This window comes from Geotrypetes seraphini, chromosome 14, assembly GCF_902459505.1.
Source record: "Geotrypetes seraphini chromosome 14, aGeoSer1.1, whole genome shotgun sequence".
Taxonomy (NCBI): Eukaryota; Metazoa; Chordata; class Amphibia; order Gymnophiona; family Dermophiidae; genus Geotrypetes; species Geotrypetes seraphini.
Genome location: NC_047097.1, coordinates 63,448,384 through 63,462,327, shown reverse-complemented (window position 1 = coordinate 63,462,327; position 13,944 = coordinate 63,448,384). Strand labels below are relative to the sequence as shown.

The 13,944-nt window shown below is 42.1% G+C and overlaps 2 protein-coding genes across 5 annotated transcripts; both read left to right on the top strand.

Moving 5' to 3' along the window:
- Positions 1–237: 237 nt before the first annotated feature.
- On the top strand, positions 238–5,456 carry LOC117348348 (olfactory receptor 1009-like). 4 transcript variants are annotated; one of them, XM_033920369.1, is made up of 2 exons: positions 238–253; positions 4,552–5,456. In XM_033920369.1, the coding sequence occupies exon 2, from the start codon at positions 4,590–4,592 to the stop codon at positions 5,454–5,456; it is 867 nt and encodes a 288-aa protein (XP_033776260.1). In that variant the 5' UTR covers positions 238–253; positions 4,552–4,589. The 4 variants fall into 4 exon arrangements, with proteins under 4 accessions (XP_033776260.1, XP_033776256.1, XP_033776257.1 ...); XM_033920365.1 differs by lacking the exon at positions 238–253 and adding an exon at positions 1,707–1,724 and having other exon boundaries at positions 4,536–5,456; XM_033920366.1 differs by lacking the exon at positions 238–253 and adding an exon at positions 3,955–3,979.
- Positions 5,457–10,508: 5,052 nt separating this feature from the next.
- Positions 10,509–11,474, top strand: LOC117348145 (olfactory receptor 1009-like). The gene has a single exon (XM_033919849.1). The coding sequence runs from the start codon at positions 10,509–10,511 to the stop codon at positions 11,472–11,474; it is 966 nt and encodes a 321-aa protein (XP_033775740.1).
- The last annotated feature ends 2,470 nt before the right edge of the window (positions 11,475–13,944 follow it).

The window sequence follows — 13,944 nt, the reverse complement described above, 5'->3', positions numbered from 1 at the left end:
TTATGACATCACCGAGGAGGTTGGCTCTTAGGCACTGGTGGAATGAGGCATTATGACATCACAATAGGAGGCTGCCGCTGAAAAGTTCTCAGCCCAACCAAGAAGACAATAGGGAGAGTGCAGCGAAATGGTTAAAGCTATAGTCTCAGCACCCTTCACCGGTTCCATCTGTTCTTCCTGCTTTAAACCTTTTCACCCACTCATAAACCTCTCGGTTCATGGTGCTATGTCCTTACTGAATCAATATCCGACTGTAAGGGCTCCTTTAACGAAGGTGCGTTAGGGCCTAAACGCGCCGAATAGCACGTGCTTAAATTCCCTGCGCGCAAGCTGCTACCTCTTCAGCAGGCGGTAGTTTTTCGGCTAGCGAGCGCTAATCCGGTGCGTGCGCTAAAAACGCTTCGTTAAAAGGAGCCCTAAATCTCCCCAGGCTTCATTCCCTCTGCATTTAGAAAGCGCACGACTGCACATCGTTCTTCAGTGGTACAATCTTGAAATGGGAAATGCCATGTTTGGGGCTGGGGAGATTTGGCTTCAAAAACAATATTGCAAGTCTACGATTTTGTCTGCTCAGTAGTGGTTTCCAAATCAGACAGTTATACTTGATATTCTGCCACTATTTTGGTCCCATAACCTCTGTTGGATTCATTTAAAAAAAAAAAAAAAATCTTTATTGATTTTACCAACATCAATAGTGCAATACATAAATATATCATATATAATAAGTCAATATAAGCTCATTTAACTTTCAAATATACATAACCAACCATTTTCTCCCACCCACCTAATAATCTATATATATAAAATCGGAGGTATGTATGTGTGTATATGCTGCGATCACACAAAAACGGCTTTACCGATTTGAACGAAACTTGGTATGCAGATCCCTCACTACCTGTGATGATATGTTCTGGGGGTCTCGTGGCCCACCTGCACACGTGGGCGGAGCTACAAACAGAAAATCAGATTTCACCCATTCATGTCAATGGAAAAAATGTAAAAAGCTGCCATTCTCACAGTAATTCAAAAACGGCTTGACCGATTTGAACGAAACTTGGTATGCAGATCCCTCACTACCTGGGGTGATATGTTCTGGGGGTCTCGCGGCCCACCTGCACACGTGGGCGGAGCTACAAACAGAAAATCAGATTTCACCCATTCATGTCAATGGAAAAAATGTAAAAAGCTGCCTTTCTCCCTGTAATTCAAAAACGGCTTGACCGATTTGAACGAAACTTGGTATGCAGATCCCTCACTACCTGGGGTGATATGTTCTGGGGGTCTCGCAGCCCACCTGCACACGTGGGCGGAGCTACAAACAGAAAATCAGATTTCACCCATTCATGTCAATGGAAAAAATGTAAAAAGCTGCCATTCTCACAGTAATTCAAAAACGGCTTGACCGATTTGAACGAAACTTGGTATGCAGATCCCTCACTACCTGGGATGATATGTTCTGGGGTCTCGCGGCCCACCTGCACACGTGGGCGGAGCTACAAACAGAAAATCAGATTTCACCCATTCATGTCAATGGAAAAAATGTAAAAAGCTGCCTTTCTCCCTGTAATTCAAAAACGGCTTGACCGATTTGAACGAAACTTGGTATGCAGATCCCTCACTACCTGGGGTGATATGTTCTGGGGGTCTCGCGGCCCACCTGCACACGTGGGCGGAGCTACAAACAGATAATCAGATTTCACCCATTCATGTCAATGGAAAAAAGTGTAATAAGCTGCCATTCTCACAGTAATTCAAAAACGGCTTGACCGATTTGAACGAAACTTGGTATGCAGATCCCTCACTACCTGGGGTGATATGTTCTGGGGGTCTCGCGGCCTACTTGCACACGTGGGCGGAGCTACAAACAGAAACTCAGATTTCACCCATTCATGTCAATGGAAAAAATGTAAAAAGCTGCCATTCTCACAGTAATTCAAAAATGGCTTGACCGATTTGAACGAAACTTGGTATGCAGATCCCTCACTACCTGGGGTGATATGTTCTGGGGGTCTCGTGGCCCACCTGCACACGTGGGCGGAGCTACAAACAGAAAATCAGATTTCACCCATTCATGTCAATGGAAAAAAATGTAAAAAGCTGCCATTCTCACAGTAATTCAAAAACGGCTTGACCGATTTGAACGAAACTTGGTATGCAGATCCCTCACTACCTGGGGTGATATGTTCTGGGGGTCTCGTGGCCCACAACTCTATGTTGCTTGCTCAAGGGTGGGTTCACCCAAGAATTTATATGTTCTTGCTCCAGGAGGTGAAACTAAAAATGTTGTTTATAATCACATTTTGTGTTAGTTGTATTGTATTCATTTTGTCAAATATTTCACATTATAATTTGAATATTGTACTTTTTATTAAGCTGTAAAAAAATAATTTCATTCACCACTATAAAGTATCTTTATTTGAATCCATTTACAGTGTTATTGCTATAATTAAATACCCGTGCAACGCCAGGGCATCAGCTAGTAATTTAATAAAACACATAAGCATAGATTTCCCCTTACCCTATTCAATTAGTCATATCCTTTCATCCTCCCACCCATTCCAAGTATAAATAATTAAAGATCAAATTATGACCGAAATAACCCCCACCCTACTCTTCCCTGGATGTGCACCAAAATAAACAAAAACTGACTCATAATCAAAACCTACTATAGTGAAGATTCATTTCATGTGCCTGAAAAACTGGCAGTAAAAAATTCAGTTTCTTGCAATTCTCTTGAAGGTTTTTACCATCTATTCAGATTTTATAAGAGAACAGCTGTGTAAGAACTCCTAAAGATTGCCAATTTTAAGCTTTTATAAAATAGTTTCCTGGAGCCAGCCTCAATAGAATGCAAATGCTGAGTCAAATACTCTAAAGTTGGTGAAAATTCAAGTATGTATTCCACAAGTATGATTCGGAACAGGGGTGGACCACAGGGGCCATGGCCTCCCCCCAAATTGCCGGTAATTGCAGCAATTCTGCAGGGAAAGAAGCGGGGTAGTCTTGGTGAGGAGACACAGCCGAGAGAGTCAACCAGCAGGCACGCTGGCCGGTAGACAGGTGACATTTCAAATTCGAGGGAGAGAGGGAGCATATAGGACTTGAGAGAGGGAGTGATGGGAGAGATGTTAGAACTCAAATGAGGGCAGGAGGGAGAGATGTGAGGGAGGGAGAGAGGTGCATTGGGTCACAGGAGGGAGGGAGAGGGGCGCATTGAAATATGGAAGAAAGGAAGGGAGCATGAGCTGGGTACAAAGGAAGGAAGGATGGGCATGAATTTGGGACATAGAAGGGAGAAAGGGGGCATAGACTTTGGACAGAGGCTGGAAGGAAGGAGGGAAGGGGCATTCATTTGGGACCTAGGATGGAAGGATGGAGAGAGGGGGAAAGAAATTCTGAGGTGGGAGAGGGAATAGAAAGGGAGAATGGGTGTGTGGGAAAGGAAGAAAGAGAAGAATTGTTGGGCATAGAGAGGGAGACAATTGTTGGATATGGTAGTGGGAAAGGAGTGAGGTAGAGAGAGATGAGAGAGGAAAATGTTGGATGTGGTGCTGGAGAGTGAACAGTGGGGTAAATGAAAGGGATGCAAGAGGGAGGAATGTTGGACATATTGGTGGAGGGAATGGAGGAAGAGATATGGCATGGAGCTGGAGAGGGGTGATAGAAGGAGGAATGTTGGGCAGCGGTGAAAAATGCTGCACACAGTCTGGGGGATAAAAAAGGGAGAAATGTTGGATGTGGCAATAGAGAGGGTGGGAGAGATGCTCCCTGGCTCTCTTTTTCCTCACTCCCTTTGCAGCAAGGGAGGGAATGAGAGAGAGAGAGAGATGGTGGACAGTGAGAGAGAGGGAGATGTTGCACAGTGCAGTGGTGGGGAGGGGAAAAGAATGTGCTTTGTGTAGTAACCATTGTGTATTGTTAATGAGATGGTATTGTGTGTATATGAAAAAATGAATGAAAGAAATGGCATTTTCAATTGGTACTATTATGATGGAGGTGAGGTCTGGGGCGGGGGTTTGGGCAGGTCTGGGATGGAGCTTTTGGGCCCCAACAAACAAAAAAGCGTTCTTCTGCCTATGATTCCACACACATAGGAAATATGCGCGTACATTGGAATTCTGCTTCCACTACACCCTGGGAGCTCCTATATACAGATCAGATAAGAATAGTTGACCAAGGGCTCCTTTTACTAAGGTGCGCTAGGATTTTTAGCGCAAGCAGCAGATTAGCGCATGCTATGCAGCTAGAGCTAACGCCAACTCAACGCTGGCGTTAGCGTCTAGCGCATGGCATTGTAACGTGCGCTATTCCGTGCGTTAAAGCCCTAACGCAGTTTAGTAAAAGGAGCCCCAAGTGTTAAAGGAGGTCTTCCATGCACATAAATCAGTGTTTCATGCATGAAAATATGTATAAAATTACCACCGTAAAGTTATGAAAATCAGCCTCAGAGTGATGTGGGAATGGTTTTGCATTATGAACTTTTTTAAAAAAAAAAATCTTTTATATTCTAGATTACATAGCGTGGCATAATGCAGTGGATAAATGGAACAGTGAATGAATTTATTTTCTTGGGATTCACCAACGATCCAATGCTGCAAACTCTGCTCTTTATCATACTGCTTCTGGTTTATATCATCACCCTCCTGGGCAACATTGGCATTATTGTACTAATTTATATTGACTCTCGGCTTCACACACCTATGTACTTTTTTCTCAGCCATTTATCCTTTATAGATATTTGTTATTCCTCGGTCATTGCCCCTAAAGCCCTGGAAAACCTCCTAGCGGAACATAAAAGTATCTCATTCCTCGGCTGTGCAGTACAAATGTACTTTTATGCTGCTTATGCAAATGTAGAATGCTTAATGCTGGGGGTTATGGCGTACGATCGTTACATGGCGATATGCAGCCCATTACTCTATGCAATTAACATGAACAGAAGAGTTTGTATTCAGTTAGTAGCTGGGGCCTACATGGGCGGATTTATCAATTCCCTGATACATACAAGCATGGCGTTTCGCTTAACCTTCTGTGGACCCAATATGATCAGTCATTTCTACTGTGATGTACCACCAGTGATAAAACTCTCCTGCTCAGATACGTCTGCTAACGAGCTTTTGCTTTTCATCATTGTCACATTAAACTGTTCAGTCTCTTTTGTGACTATCATAATTTCTTACTCTTATATTCTTTCGACCATTATGAGGATTCGCTCCGCCGCTGGGAAATTGAAAGCCTTGAATACTTGTGCTTCTCATTTAACCGCTGTGCTAATATTTTTTGGGACGATTCTTTTCATGTATTTGCGACCCAAGTCCAGTTATTCCAACCATGATAAACTAGCTGGTGTGTGTTATGCTGTGGTGATTCCCTTGTTAAACCCTATGATCTACAGCTTGAGGAATAAGGACGTGAAAGGAGCTTTTAATAAAGTAATATGTGTCTTTATAAGGTAATGGTGGTTCAATAGAGAATGGCTTAATTTCAGGTTATGGAGGTAGAACCCTAATACATTTGGGACTAGATTCGATAAAAGGTGCCCAAATTTGGCCACCATTAAAAATAATCTGGAGCTGAACCCTACTCTATAATCGGAGCTCCGAAAAGCGCCAGGATCCACGCCTAACTTTAGGTGCGAGGATTTATACCACATGTCCCCCCTCCACACCTGCTCCATCTCCCATATGTCTCTCTCTATGGGGCTGAACTTGGACTTAAACAGCATTGGGAGTGTCACTATTCATCTCAGTGAGCCCGAAAACTATGGGTTAGACACTAAAATCAATAATGTCACCCCTACCCCCACCCCGCAGTATTTTTCCTCCGGATAGTAAGTGATATGTTCTGCAAGGTTTGGTTTTTCGTTTGTTTTGTTATCCCCTAAAATTTTGTAATTTTATTGATGTGTACATCGCTTAGGATTTTGAATAAGTGATTAATCAAATTTATAATAAACTTGAAACTTGAACTTGATGTATACCAAGTTTGGTTGAAATCTCTCCATGCGTTTCGGAGTTATGCTTGAACATACACACCCAGAACTGATTTACTAAAGACTGTATTGGTTACTCTAGTGGAGAGACAATAGTGTCCACTGTGACCCTGCAGCAGAAGACCACAAGAGGAACTTCCTACGTATAAGGACTAGTACTATGTTTATGTTGAAACTTGATATCTGTGAATTAAACAAGACTCCTTACTTGGAATCTTTAATAAAATATTATTTTTGTGTTCTCCTTTAACCTGTTGTGTGGCTCTAGGCCTACCCACATTCACATTACCACAAATATGCTTTGAGTTTATTTTATTGAAACAAACAAAAGAAGGGTCCGGGTATTCCACAGTGAAAAAACGGAAGTCCAAACGCACAATGATCTCCACTTCATGAATGACGGATATATGATGTAATAAGGACCCAACATGGTCCGTGTTTTCGTAAAAACCTTCTTCAGGGGTCCAGGTTAGTATTCACTCAATGGTGTAACAGATAGAAAACAAATATGGATAAAACCTTGTCTGCGAGTCGCTAAGTGAAACACTAACATGAAGCAGGAGAAATGTCATTCATTCGTGAAGTGGAACCTAAGAATAGCCTTACTGGTCCATCAGGCCCAGTAGCCCGTTCTCACGGTGGCCAATCCAGGTCACTAGTACTTATCCAAAACCCAAGGAGTAGCAATATTCCATGCTACCGGTACAAGGCAAGCAGTGGCTTCCCCCATGTCTCTCTCAATAACAGACTATGGACTTTTCCTCCAGGAACTTGTCCAAACTTTTCTTATAACCAGCTATGCTATCTGCTCTTACCACATCCTCTAGCAACACGTTCCAGAGCTTAACAATGAAGTCTGGGCATAATAACATTGCTTCTAGTATCAAGGTTTCATTGACTATGTGGGATCTTCCTTAGTCCATTTGAATGAAACTCTGGAGCTAGTGTGGGAAACCCTAGGGAAATAAATATGGGTCAATAGCTTATGAAATCCACTTGCTTGGCATTACAGGCTGCAGGGAAGCTTTAGCAAGTATGGGAGTGTGTGGTGCAGTGGTTAGAGCAACAGCCTTAGGACCCTGAGGTTGTGGGTCAAATCCCGCACTGTTCCTTGTGACCCTGGGCAAGTCACTTAATCACAGACAGTAAAAAGCAACTGCAAGTTCAAACTATGTCAGTCTCATCCAAAACAATTGCACCCCTCAGAAAGCACAATGATTTTTTTTATTTCATTTTTATGTCAATTGACTTGTCTTAATAAACTCCTTGTCAACATCATTGCATTCCACAGTTTATTTTACTGGGCAGACTGGATGGACTATACAGGTCTTCCTTTATCTGCTTGGTTTTCTTCAAATTACACATGACTGAAAGGAGTTAGTCCGCCTGATATTCAAAGTGATTTGAGTGGCTGGAAATGGCTGCTGAAGGGTTAAATCACTGGTTTATGCTTATCCGGTCATCTTCAGCAACGCTTAACTGTTTTTTTTTCCGCTGAAAATAACCTTTTAGCATTGAATTCAAAAGTGGCTGCTAACTCATGTGTGTTTCCAGGAGCAGAGCTGAGTTAAGCACCAATATTCAGCCTCTCATTGCACAAATAAAACACTTAAGTCAGGCCAAATAAATAGCAGTCCTATCTTTAAGCCGTTTGGCTTATGCGGTGAGGGGCTGATCACTGACTTAACTGGCTATGCTGAAAAAAAAATTAATCAAAACTGTTATTCAATGCTAAGTCTGAACAAAGCCCAGCGCTCAATATCTGAGAATAAAACTGGCAGTGGACAGTAAAATGCTCACTTCCTGCGGAGGAGTATTGAGGGGAGCGTCTTTTTTGTATTTTGGTCAGTTTCTATTAAAATCACACTAGGCCGGTGCCCATCTCCAGGAATATCAAAGGGGGTGTTCAGCCCTATGGACTATAACAGAACAGAGCGATCAACTGGAGAGAGCAAAAAAAAAAAAAAAAAATGAAGTACAGAACATAAGTCATCTTCTGCCAGTACCCAAAGTAACATTCATATTCATTATTTTGGACAGAGGTCTTGTTAGCAGTATCCACCACCACTAGTTCCCACCTTCCCGGCAGTACCCACCATTGATATGGGCTAGTAACCACTGCTGACAATGTCACAGGACATGTGGCCGACATGGATAAACAGATGCAGGAAGGGTGTATGAGTAGCAGGCAGGATCACATCCAACTCCATAGGCACAAAGCGTAGGGATGGGATGAACCGACACAGATGGGGGAAAGAGTGAGACACACCACACACACCCTATGGGGGAAGACCCACAGGGAGCAGCGGGTTGAAGATTTCCAGAAAGTGTGAAAAGGAGAAAGGCAGTCCATTGATGTTGAGAGTGGGAGGACGCCAACTGCGGTTGGGTGGGGGGTGTTTGAGGGCCGCAAAGGAGGACTGCCAGAGCCATATTTTGGAGCCCATTGATGTTGAGAGTGGGAGGACGCCAACTGCGGTTGGGGGGGGGGTGTTTGAGGGCCGCAAAGGAGGACTGCCAGAGCCATATTTTGGAGCCCATTGATGTTGAGAGTGGGAGGACGCCAACTGCGGTTGGGGGGGGGGTGTTTGAGGGTCGCATAGGAGGACTGCCAGAGCCACATTTTGGAGTCCATTGCTGTAATACATAGTGTAATTGTTTTCTTCATAACTTTGGAAAAAGAAGTGATCTATTCATCCCAAAATACTTTTCAGTGAGACATAAGGAAGAGAAGAATGCGTTAGCTCTTTGAAAGATGACTTTAGTTTAATTTTTTTTTAAAGTGCAAAAGTAGTAAATGAATTTTATTATCTTTAATATGCTTGCATTCTTGATTCCATGATATGTGTGTGTGTGTGTGTCTGTGTGTGTGTGTGTGGTGTGTGTGTGTGTGTGTGTGTGTGTAACTGCTATAGGGATTTTGTCCCAGAAGTCACTGCATTACATATAAACCTTCCAACTTGATCCAAACACTGAGATATCACAGAAAGGAACGAGGAGACCATGTTGTACAGGTAGGATGGGTATTTCTCTGAGAGAAACAATCCAATGATGTTTACAGAACACTTCACAATAAATCAAAATATTCTGATCCTTTATGACAGCTGGATTAACACTGCTCTTACTGTAGCTGTCTTGAAAAGTAGCCAGGATTAATTACTGAAATGATTATGCCAGCGAGACTGGCTGTACTGCTTCATTTTTCTGTCTTGAACTGAGTCAAAAATTTCAAAGGGAAATGATCCTAGAAACAATTTGACCATGAACCAATTCAGTAGGGTGTTATTAAACAATGCAATGACACAGACCAAAGTACAGTAAAAACATGGTTTGTGAGCATAATTCATTCCGAAAATATGCTTGTAATCCAAAACACGTGTATATCAAAGTGAATTTCACCATAAGAAATAATGGAAACTCCACAACCCAAAAACTTTAATACAGAATACTATATGTACTCGTATTGCAAGACCTCGCTTGTTTAGAACAGTCACTACACTCCCGCAGTGTCAGAGAGAAGAACCATCGGCTCAGTTGTGATGATGTGACGCGTGTATACTGTATGTACTCGTATTGCAAAACCTCGCTTGTTTAGAACAGTCAGCACACTCCCGCAGAGTCAGAGAGAGAAGAACCATCAGCTCAGTTGTGATGTGCGTATACCGTATGTACTTGTATTGCAAGACCTTGCTTGTATATCAAGTTAAAATTTAATCAAATGTTTTCCTTGTCTTGCAAAACACTTGCAAACAAAGTCACTTGCAATCTAAGGTTCTACTGTATGTCTGCTGAGAGAGGAGGGGCTATTATGATATGACATGAAGATTATGAAATAGGTGTCTATGAACTTTACAAATGTCCCAGCATAAGGGGGGGAAGCATTAGGATCCGTCAGAGCTAAATTGTCATAGAGGTCTGTCAGAGCCATAACCTAGGCCACAACTTTTACAAAGGTGCGTTAGGGCCTTAACGCACGGAATAGCGAGCGCTAGCCACTACCACTTCCTCTTGAGCAGGCGGTAGTTTTTCGAGTAATCCAATGCGTGCGCTAAAAACACTAGCGCACCTTTGTAAAAGGAGCCCTAAAATTGGCAAGGACTTCAGATTTTTCAGGACGCGCAGTTAAGATCTGAAAGTTGAAAGGGGACAGATTCAAAATGAATGCTAGGAAGTTCTTCTTTACCCAACGTGTGGTGGACACCTGGAATGCGCTTCCAGAGGGCGTAATAGGGCAGAGTACGGTACTGGGGTTCAAGAAAGGATTGGACAATTTCCTGCTGGAAAAGGGGATAGAGGGGTATAGATAGAGGATGACTGCACAGGTCCTGGACCTGTTGGGCCGCCACGTCAGCGGACTGCTGGGCACGATGGACCCCAGGTCTGACCCAGCGGAGGCATTGCTTATGTTCTTAGGTCTGCACATTTAACATCTTGAAGTGATTTGGGAATTGTTTTGCAGTATAAACAGTTAAAAAAAAAAAAATCTTTTATATTCTAGATAACAATCAGGCGGGCAATGGAGTGGACAAACAGAACAGTAACTGAGTTTATTTTCTTGGGATTCACCAGTGATCCAATGCTGCAAATTCTACTCTTCTTTATGCTTCTTCTGGTTTATATCAGCACCCTTCTGGGCAACACTTGTATTATTATACTAATTTATACTAATCCTCATCTTCACACACCTATGTACTTTTTTATCAGTCACTTATCCTTTCTAGACATTTGTTATTCCTCAGTGATTGCTCCCAAGACCCTGGAAAACCTCCTAGCGGAGCATAAAGCAATTTCATTCCTTGGCTGTGCAGTACAAATGTACTTTTATGCTGCTTATGCAAATATTGAAGCCCTAATGTTAGGAGTTATGGCGTACGATCGTTACATGGCGATATGCAGCCCATTACTCTATGCAATTAACATGAACAGAAGAGTTTGTATTCAGTTAGTAGCTGGGGCCTACATGGGCGGATTTATTAATTCCCTGATACATACAAGCATGGCGTTTCGCTTAACCTTCTGTGGACCCAATATGATCAGTCATTTCTACTGTGATGTACCACCGGTGCTAAAACTCTCCTGCTCTGATACGTCTGCTAACGAGCTTTTGCTTTTCATCATTGTCACATTAAACTCATCAGTCTCTTTTGGGACTATCATAATTTCTTACACTTATATTCTTTCGACCATTATGAGGATTCAGTCCGCTGGTGGCAAAGTCAAAGCCTTCAACACGTGTGCCTCTCACTTAACTGCTGTGCTGATATTTTTTGGGACAATTCTTTTTATGTATTTGCGACCCAAGTCTAATTATGGCTACCAAAATAATTTAGCTTCTGTTTTTTATGCCGTGGTGATTCCCATGTTAAACCCCATGATCTACAGCTTGAGGAATAAGGAAGTGAAAGGAGCATTTAATAAAACAATAAAACCCCTCTTTGCAAGGCAATGGTGGACACATGCAATAAAATCCAATATCAAATGATAGAGACAGAAATGTAAAATATTTTATGTATACTTTCAGTCTGTAAAAAAATTGTTGCATCAAATGTTATATGATTTAAATATTTTTGCATAGAATTACTGGAAATCACTCTCCCCATTTCAGACACAGATTAATCTTCATGCTTGAGAGGATTATTTATCCCACTTCTAGACCCAGTGGTGGAATAAGTTGCAGGTTTGTTTGTTTGTTTTTTACTTCATATTACACTATTACTTCACTAGTTACATCAAACTAGCCATATATTCAGCTAGACCCCATTCTGCTGATGGAAAATAAAATAACACTGATCAACAAATTTTTTTCAATAGATTTTATTGTATTTAAAAAAGTTAATAACAAAACTACATACATAATAATGTATACTGAAATAAATAGTCAAGCTGATACACAAAGATAAGTTCTTATAAACGATTACAATATTTAGCTAGTGGAGCCCAAATTTTACAAAAGTGTGCTATTGTACAAGATTTTATAGTGATAGTAAGGAAGTTCTTCTTCACCCAGAGAGTGGTGGAAAACTGGAACGCTCTTCCAGAGTCTGTTATAGGGGAAAACACCCTCCAGGGACTCAAGACAAAGTTAGACAAGTTCCTGCTGAACCGGAACGTACTCAGGTAGGGCTGGTCTCAGTTAGGGCGCTGGTCTTTGACCAGAGGGCCGCCGCATGAGCAGACTGCTGGGCACGATGGACCACTGGTCTGACCCAGCAGCAGCAATTCTTATGTTCTTATGAAACATTCAAGATAATGAAGGGGATAGACATAGTAGATAAAGGCAGGTTGTTCACCCTCTCCAAGGTAGAGAGAACGAGAGGGCACTCTCTAAAGTTGAAAGGGAATAGATTCCGTACAAACATAAGGAAGTTCTTCTTCACTCAGAGAGTGGTAGAAAACTGGAATGCTCTTCCGTAGTCTGTCATAGGGGAAAACACCCTTCAGGGACTCAAGAGAAAGTAGATAAAGACAGGTTGTTCACCCTCTCCAAGGTAGGGAGAACGAGAGGGCACTCTCTAAAGTTGAAAGGGGATAGATTCCGTACAAACATAAGGAAGTTCTTCTTCACTTAGAGAGTGGCAGAAAACTGGAATGTTCTTATAGGGGAACATCTGTTATAGGGGAAAACACCCTCCAGGGATTCAAGACAAAGTTAGACAAGTTCCTGCTGAACCGGAACGTACGTAGGGCACTGGTCTTTGAGCAGAGGGCCGCCGCATGAGCGGACTGCTGGGCAAAACGGACCACTGGTCTGACCCAGCGGCGGCAATTCTTATGTTCTTATATTTACGTATAGAACACACATAGCTCCACCATTCACTAAAACCGAGTTTAGTGTTATCCTTCCAATTACAAATTATAAGATGAGTAGCGGCTGCGAGGAGGATGTTAAAAAGTTTCTTTTGATTAGCAGGAATGATAATCTTAGGATCTGAATAATGCAGGATAAGAGTTTGATGGATGCTGTTTTAATTCTACGCCATATTAAGTTCCAGTAAATTTTGGACATTGGGGCAATAAATGAACGGCCTCTTTCACAAAGCCGCGCGGCAACAGCCCCGAAGCCCTTTAAATCTTTACGGGCTTCGGGGCCGTTAGCGCAGCGCAGTGCAGCCGCTAACGCGTAAGAGGCCGTAAGAGATGAGAAGGTGTACCAAGTTCACGTTTATAAGACCAGCATAAATTTGAAGAGAATTGTGACGTAATTCCGTAAGTTTAATTGGCGTCCAGTAAGATCTATGTACAACGAAAAACGCGGACTGACAAAGTGAAGCAGACATAGTAGGACGGGCAGAGTGCACCCCAGAACACAGACCAGTCAATAGTATTAGCATCCAGATTAAATTCAGAGGACCAGGAGATTTCAGTTCCTGAATTATGATTAATAGAATATTCCTGCAGTTTCCCTATATATTTCAGAAGCTTTCTTTCTATTTAAAAGGAGCCAAACAAAATCAGAAAAATTCAGCACATCCTTGTCTACAGACGGCACAATTCGTACAATAAAATCATGTAGTTTATCAAAGACATGCCCCCTCTTCTATTAAACTGCGCTCGCAGTTTTTAGCGCAGAGAGCCGCTCTGAATGGCCCGTGCTGCTCCCGACGCTCATAGGAACTCTGAGCGTCGGGAGTAGCGCGGGCCATTCAGCGCGGCTCCTCACGCTAGAAAACTGCTAGCGAAGTTTAATAGAAGAGGCCCATAATGTGGCAAAGGTGATATATTATAGGAAGATTGTAAGTCAGCAATATTTAATGGGATGTCCTGTAATAACAATTGGTGAATAGACCAAATTCAATTAAGTTCTTTATATGGGCCTAGTTCAGGTAACTTACATTTTGTATTGTTCCAAATAGGAAAGGTATTAGGAGTAAAAATATTATTATTTAGGAACTTATAGAAATCATTTATTAGAATTGCAGAGGATTTGAGAAGGCGTAAGTGCAAATAATTTG